Source organism: Antechinus flavipes, chromosome 6 (genome assembly GCF_016432865.1).
Source record: "Antechinus flavipes isolate AdamAnt ecotype Samford, QLD, Australia chromosome 6, AdamAnt_v2, whole genome shotgun sequence".
Taxonomy (NCBI): domain Eukaryota; kingdom Metazoa; phylum Chordata; class Mammalia; order Dasyuromorphia; family Dasyuridae; genus Antechinus; species Antechinus flavipes.
The window spans coordinates 180,688,120-180,696,535 of NC_067403.1; the positions used below are offsets into that span (position 1 = coordinate 180,688,120).

The 8,416-nt window shown below is 39.7% G+C and overlaps 1 protein-coding gene across 5 annotated transcripts in view; it reads right to left on the bottom strand.

Annotated features, from left to right (window-relative positions):
• MYOZ2 (myozenin 2) overlaps positions 1–5,902 on the bottom strand; it is a 53,214-nt gene extending 47,312 nt beyond the window's left edge. For 2 of the 5 annotated variants that reach the window (XM_051964243.1, XM_051964242.1), the window contains exons 1-2: positions 5,733–5,902; positions 4,877–4,970 (exon numbers count right to left, since the gene is read on the bottom strand). In XM_051964243.1, the coding sequence (XP_051820203.1) occupies positions 4,877–4,898 (22 nt within the window). In that variant the 5' untranslated portion in view covers positions 4,899–4,970; positions 5,733–5,902. The remainder of the gene's footprint in view (positions 1–4,876; positions 4,971–5,732) is intronic. The other 3 variants (XM_051964245.1, XM_051964244.1, XM_051964246.1) reach the window with 3 other exon arrangements.
• Between the last annotated feature and the right edge of the window lie 2,514 nt (positions 5,903–8,416).

Genomic DNA, 8,416 nt, shown 5'->3' on the forward strand with positions numbered 1-8,416 from the left:
TCAGTTGCCAGCATCCAGAGCTGACCACACTAGCAATATTTTTTTGTTGTTGTTGTTGAGCTGTTCCAGTTTTGTCTGATTCTGTGACTTCATCTGGGGTTTTCTTGGCAAAGATACTGGAGTGGTATGCCATTTCCTTCTTCAACTCATTTTACAGATGAGGAAATGGAGACAAACAGGGTTAAGTGACTTGCCCAGGTTCACACAGCTTCCTGATTCTAAGCCTGGCTTTTTATCCACTGGGTCATTTAACTCCTCATAATAATTTTTTTTGGTTCCAATGAATTCAGTCCTGATAAAGGCCACTGTCAGTGAAGGCTTTATGGCCCACACCTTTCCTTCCTTCAACTTCTCCTTACACACCCGTCATTCAGATCTGCCTAGCAAACAAGACTGCTGAGGCCCTTGCAAGGACAGCATCTGTTGTGAGGAGACCTGGCTTTGGACTTATTCTCCTTCGGGCCTCATGCCCAACTCCCAGGGCATCTTTCTTGGCCTAGGACTCCAGTCTTTCTGAGAAGGAATGGGATTTTTGGTGGAAGGTTATTTGAGAAAGACATAGTGGACAGTGTTCTTTGTCATCCATGTAATGTGTTTTCCTAACTAGACAATAGTATGCTCATCATTATTAAAAATGATACAAATTCTTAAATTATAATCACTGCACCAACTTCACAGTGTATGCACTTTTTAGGGTCCTTTGCAAACCCTCTAAAATTGTTTTTATAATCTACATAGGATTTTGTTTTGGGGAGACAGGGTTGAGGGTGTTGCCAGGGTCACACAATTAGTGAGTATCTGAAGCTGAATTTCAGAGAGAGAGACAGAGACAGAAAAAGAGAGACAGAGACAGAAAAAGAGAGAGAGAGAGAGACAGAAAAAGGGAGAGAGAGATGAAGAAGAAAAACACACACACAAAGAACCTAATTAAATTTTCAGTGTGAAACTTTACCTCTCAGAAATCAGCTCTATTGACTATTTTGTTTATTCTCTAGACTTAAGCAAGTAATGGAGAAAATGTTATTCATGCAGGTTAATCTAAAAAGTACATCATGTGTCACATTTCCTCATCCCTCTCTTAATTAGTTGTTAAATATTCACCAGCAGCCCACTCATACTTAGAGCTAAGTCCCAGCTCTGAATCTTGTTATCTGTGTGATCTTGGGCAGGACCATTCTATTCTCTGAGCCTCAGTTTCCTTTCCTATATAGTGAGGGGACTGGACTAGGTATCTTCTGAGTATCTTACAACATTAGATCTACGATCCTATGTTTTTAAAGATAGCTTCATTATAGAATTCTATGGTCCCTTTATCCATTTCATTGTTTCACGTTTATCTATCTGTCTGTCTGTCTGTCTTGTCTGTCTCTGTCTGTCTACCTGTCTGCCTGTCTATCCATCTGTCCATCCATCCGTCTGCCTATTTCTTTATCTGTTTATTTATCTGCTGGAGCATGGACTCTGGATACAGAAAACTCAGGTTGCAATCTCTCCTATGATGCTTACAACTTCTGGAATCTTTGGTGACTCCCTTCTCTTTTCTGGTTCTCAGTTTCCTCCTTTGTAATATAAGAGGATTGGGCTTGATGGCCTCTGAGTCTCCTGCCTCCAGAATTACAATTCTACTATCCTCTGACCCTTAAGGTCCCTTTCAGCTCCAAAATGCTATGACATTCCACTCATTTATACATTTCACAACTCTGCATCTATTTATTTTTCCTTGCAGAGTGTGCTACCATTGTTAGAAATATTTAGCAACATTAATAAAAATGGCAGGAGGCAGAATTCTGGGTTGTATTGTTAAAGATCCATGCACTTGCTAAATACATCTACCCCACCCAAAGTTTTTGATTAGTCTTGGTTCAACGCTAAAAGATGACATGCATTTTTTTTTTTTTTTTTTTTTTTTTTTTTGCTGAGGCAATTGGGGTTAAGTGACTTGCTCAGGATCACACAGCTAAGAAGTGTTAAGTGTCTGAGGTCATATTTGAGCTCAGGTCCTCCTGAATTCAGGGCTGGGGCTCTATCCACAGCACCACCTGGCTGCCCCATGACATGCAATTTAAAAAAAATAATAAATACATGGCATCATAGACTCTTAAGTAAGAAGGACAATTGTAGGTGACTAACCTACTGATGTAAAGCTAAAATTAAATACAAACTAAAACTAAAACAAAATTTAAAAAACTCAACAAAAACATCAATACAAAAATATTCCCCCTTTTTTTTTGGTGGGGGCAAATTGACTTAGAAAAATCATAAATAAATATTATCTATGCTCTTGTGAATTTTTAGATTTTTTTGTTACTTATTTCCCAATTACATTACTCTTGCAGTATTTCTTTCGATTTAATCTAACCCCTCATTTGACAAATAAAGAAACTGAGGCTGGGGGCTCTTGACTTGTGGCAGATCCCACAAGCCCAGATCCTCTGCTTCCAAAATCAGCCATCCTCGCAAGGTACCATTCAGCACTAGCCTCCTCTGCCTTGCCCTTTCCCCAAACACAATTCACAGAGGCTGGAAAAGGAAATCCGATAGGAAAGGGAGGAATCTGAGTCCTTTTCTGAAGCTCTGCAGCTATTTTATCTGCCAGGAGCAAGGACAGTTTCTGATTGTCCCTGGGTTATCAGGAATAGTTAACACTCCAGCAAAGGCATAACATGTGACTATGTGGGGGACAGCTGGCAAGTGTTCTGTGGCAGTCTGCAGGCACTCCTCATCAGGCTTTAAATGGCCAGGCCCACCTCAGAAGCTTTGTTCCACACCAGTCCTACAGCCTTACTCTTAGAATTGTTTGGATTGGTGCTGGCTTTCCATGAACATACTTCATAAATCTTTTAGACCTTGGCAATGGAGGAAGCTTTCTTGCATTCCTAGCTCTGTCTTTAGACCCTAAACAGTGGTGGCCTGTGCCTGTGTTTTGGTTCTGCATATCAAGGACTTATGGGAAGGACCTAAAATTGTTGATAGATTTGTATAGATCAGAAGGGATTTGTGATTTTGACATCCTTGGCTATTTGGTAATGTGGTAATTTGAAAATCAAATTGTAAGGGAGGGATGCTTAGACAAGGATGATTTAGGACTAAGCTTGATTTGGATGCTCATTGGGTCAGTCTCCAGGATATGAGTGATTAAAGGAACAAACTACCAAATAACCCTTATGTCCTAGGGTATAAGCAAGGGCAATATCTGCATTGTAGGTTCCTACAAATTCGATTCTGGGCTTGGATTCCAATTCAATCTCACTTTATGCAAACTAGTCAGTCCTTCAATAACCCTAGAGTTTGCTTGAAGCTATTCCTAAAATGGAAGAGCTGTGAACCTTCTCCTTAATAGATTCATCAGATTCTCTCTTTACACAAAGTAAAAACAAAATTTTCAGAATCCAGTTCTTAGGTAAAACTATAATCTAGGTGCTCAGAATAATAGATGAAATTTCTAAAAGGCAAAATGATTCCAAAGCATTTTATAAATATTATATCAATTGAACTTTGCAGACAGCCTGGTGAGATAGATACTGAAGGTATTATCATTCCCATTTTATATCTAAGGCACAGGGAGGTTAAATGACTTGCCTATTTTACAGAAGAGGAAACTGAGGCAAGGAAAAACTAATGATTTGCCTCATTGCCCAAGGTAGCCCAACTACTAAGTGTTGAAGGCAGAATTCAAATCCAGGTCTTCCTAATTGCATGTTCATCACATCATCTACTACCCCACGTTACCATATCTAAGAAATGTCTGCTTGCATTATTCATTTTGCTTCATGGAGAATGAAATGTGAAGACACATGGATATGTTAAAAAAAATCTTTCTGTTTTCCTAGAGATGTAAATGCTCAAATGGGGGAGAATGAGGCTATTTAGGTTTCCTGAAAATCACCAGGAAGATACTGGAAATGCTCAATCCTTCTGATCGCCAAACTCCAATTAGGAAAATGGGCTATTGCCACCTTTGCCTGAGCTCTGAGGCTAATTTTCAGTAATAACAAGCTTATACAGTTAACTCTTGTATTGATGAGAGAATATAGAAATTAGTTTGAGGGAGAGACAATTTAAAGAGAAAAAAAGAGAAACTAAAAGCATAGCATTTTCCTAAGAGGGTTAATTGCTTTGAATCACATTGTTCAGATTATATCTGTTAGAGCTAGAATAGACCTTAATTGATAGCTGATCCAACCTTCCATTTTATAGATGACAATTCTGAGACCTAGAGTAGTTGAGTGCCCACGATTCTATGGGTATTTGAGGTAGAATTTGAATCCAGCTCTTATTAACTCCAAAGTCAAAATCTTGTCCGTCATGCCATGATAATAGGATGAATCTTTCCCTATTTTTGCAAGTATAGCATACAGAGAATAAAACTTCCTTCCCAAAATGTCATAATGAATCAGGTAGGAAGGTGAGAATTGATGAGAGAATGAAGGGTGGGGCTAGTGAAATGTGAGAAATAGGAAACCAAGGAAACTCAAAGATGCCTCGCATGACTAGAAGAAAAGAAACAAACAAATAAACCAAGGCCCTAGAGATGAGCCTCTTTGGGTGGCCAAGGATGACAAGCTTTTCTAGGACCTCACCCAATCAAATGCAATTAGAAGAACTTCAGATTAAATTCTGCAGGCAGAATGTCCCTCAGCTGTCTCGTGGCTCCATGCCTTTGAAACAGTTGTTCATCTGGAAATAACTTTCCCATGAAAAAGGACAACTACAAAAGGCAGAGGGACATGGCCGTAGGCTCTCACACCCCGTCTCTGCAGCACCGAGGTTATTTATGACAGTATGACCAGATACAATGGTAGGAGGGAAACTGAGTCAGTCATGTTAGGAAGGATAGGAACAATGTTAGGTGCCCCCATAAGGATCGGTTTTCTACCGTTTCCATGAATTTCCTTCATGATTGCTGACACTTGCTGCTTCCTTTACTTTTCCAAGATGCAGGGTGTTAATATTCCACGGCAGCTTCCCTGCTGAAAGAGAAAGAAATGCACACAAACGCAAAAGATTGAGCCTGGATGAGAGGGTCAATCTATGATATCTTTCCTCAGTCACTATCTATGAGCATCAGTCCATCAACAAGCATTTGTTAAGCACTTACCAAGTGCCAGGCACTGTGCTAAGTACTGTAGATATGAAGAACGGCAGCAAAACCCCAGCTGCCCAGAGCAAATATTCATGCTAATGGAGGCTACAGAATGCAAAAAATTGGACATGCTGCATGCAGATGGTAGTGGAAGATAATAAGGTCATCTCAGAGGAAGGGAAGGTGTTCATGGGGTTGTGGGCTTGGCTGGAGGTCTCAGAGACTTTAAGAGCAGTTCTCAATCTGCAGCCCCATCTGATGAGAAGCACCAGATGGCTGGTGGAGAAAAGGTGAGTCCTGAACACAGGTACAACCCACTCCAGGCCTTTGTGAAATATTCAAAAGTCAATCTCCTTTCCCCACCCTCCCATTATTTCTTCCTTTGCTTGGAATTAATTGGTGATTTATTGTAATCTGTCTGTCACTTTGTCATTTCCCATCATTGATAGCACATGCATAGATTCCAGGATAGCGCCTGAAGGAGGAGAGAGGTGCTAGTATAAACCAGAGGCCACTTTGGTCCTGGTCTTTACCCTGGGGGCCAGCCACCTGCCCTGGAAAAAAAGAAGAATGTCCATCTCTGAGCCACCAGAGGGTGACTCTCTCCCTGGAAGATCAGAACCAAGAGTTGGAGAAACATTCTACTCACCAGGTTATCCCACCTTGTTTTGCAGCAGGGAAGAAGCCTGGCCAGAGGCTGGAGGTTTGGAAGTCAGAGGGATATGGATGGGGAGCTGGCCCGGACAGCTTCTATCCTTGTGTCTGGGTCTGCATGGTACCTCACACCAACATGAAGTGAGGACTGAGTCTCTCTGAAAAGACTGACATCCAGCTGACATCAAGGAGCTAAATATAGAAGCACACACTTAAGCCCCTCCTCCTACCCTTTTGAAAGGGGAGACCAGAGAAAGATCCATTGCCTCCAATGGGTCTCATGGTTTATGACATCCATTCAACATCCACTCTGGACTTAGAGAGTACCTACTATGTGCCAAGCATGAGATATTGAGGATAAAATGGCAGACGTCTAAGACGTACATCTCCAGCAATGTATAACAATTTATTGCTACAGGAATGACTTTGACCTGGATCTACCTAAGATACCTTGAACCTGGGGATCTGTTCTGGAGGATTCTCCTGTAAGAGAAGGGTAGATGCCAGTAGATGCCAGTTGACTAAGGTAACACGGCCTTTACCCTTGATTTTAATTAGAAGTGTGTAAAAAGAGATAGATTTGCTTAGTATTTGATCTCAGTTCACCTTCAGAATAGTAGACTTTACTCTGATGAGATGACTGAAGTCTTAAGGAGATCACATACAATCAGCCACTATAAGTAGACTGTAAGCCCCTAGAGGCCAGGGGACCACTCCTTTTGCCTCTTTATGTATCATAGTAGCTGGAGATACTCTGAGTCAAGAGTTTTTAAACTGGATGGACCTAATTTAAGATGAAGACTTTCATCTCATAGTCTTCCAAAAGCATCCTATTCCAGTTAGTTTTGAAAACACAAAGGGATTTTAAATGATGTGGTATTCAAGTCTCTCACTCTGGAAAAAGCATGAATAGAAGAAAATTTACATTTTGGGGATCATCTTTAAATAATGGTATCACCACATGATATCACTTTAAAAGTTATAATTATGCCTTCAGTGTTTTTCCCCCTTAACTGTGACCAAGATTTAAATCTCTTTTTATGTTTTTTTCAACATTTAAATACAAGTAAATATGAAACAATACATCTCATAGTATGCAATTTCTTATTTTGGGGTTGATTGCTTTGACAGGAGTTATTTTTGATTCTTTTAAGGTACATTGTCACTTATTTATTTATTTTTAGCTCATTGCGTCCTGTTCCCTGTTATTTCTCTGGTTTCAGATATATTGTTTATCCTGCACAAAAAAAGGAGGCTGGAATCTAATTGCTGATAGCCTGTACAGTCAGAGACACTGTGTTCAGTCTTTGTTGGGAGGACCTTCTCCCTTGAGCACAGATCAGTTTGTTAGCTCTGAGAGTTGACACATTGACCCAGGACAGGATAGAATGCAGGGCAGATGAGTTTAGCAGGGCAGGGAAGTACTGGACAGTGAGAGAAAGGATGGCAATATCTGGGAGGAGGAAGGGGAGAGGGAACTTCTCTGGAAACATTCACACAAAGGCATTTGTGGTCCTGTATTATACTGATTTAGGGGTATAGATTCAGAACTGGGAAGAAGCTTATCAGGCTTCCAGTCCCATGCCCAGTTTGTAGAGAACCAGACAAGAAAAGGATTTGCTCCCAATCACACAGGAAGTCAGTTCCAGGCCCAGCTATTAATTCTGATTTTCTGACTCCAAATCATGGCTGTTATTCCTGAGACACCTTCCTTGCACATGATCTAATCAAGAAAATGGATACTTTTTATCTCTGATAAGTGGAATTAAAGTGCTTAATACAACTTCATGGGCACTCAGGGTTTTTGTTTAGTCATTTTCAGGTGTGTCTGACTCTTTGTGACCCATTTTGGGATTTTCTTGGAAGAGATACTGAAATAAACATTTCCTTCTCCAATTCATTTTATAGACAAGGAAACTGAGACCAATAGGGTTAAATGACTCAACTAGGGTCATACAGCTAGTAAATGTCCAAATCCATATTTGAACTCAGGTCTTCCTAACTTAAGGCTCAGGACTCAATTTACACCATCTAGTTTCCTAAGGATGGCTCTAGGGAAGATGATAACATAGGTTGAAGAATGTCTGTCTTCCTTGTCTCTTCATGTAGTCTACTCCCTCTCAGCATTCCTATTCTTTCCCGTATCTTCACTACCTTCACCATCCTTTCTGTCTGACCTATATACTGTTCTCCCATGAAAGTCAACTTTCTAATTCTACAAACTGATCTGTACTGAAGGGGTTGGACTCCTTCCAAGGAAAAAGCACCATCATGCAGTGATAAGAAAGCTGGCCATCAAGCCTTAGGTTAACACCATGCCTCAACATGGACCAGCTGTATTATATAAACATGGAAAAGTCACATAATCTCTTAGACCTTCAGTTTTTTAAATTTATAAAATGGAAATTACCATAATAACTCTAGCATTTACCTCATAAGATTGTTGTTAGAATAGATGAGATTTTACATGTATTTATGAGTGTATTTATATATATATAATGTATAATAATCTAACACATTAATATTTATACTAATATATTAATATATAATATACTTATAAATCTATTAATGTCATCACATATTTATGAAGTATCTACCAAAAGCAAGGTACTATTGCTAGGCAGATTTAAAAGTACTATTAGCAAATATAGAAGTCACTAATTAATAGGTATATTTTAT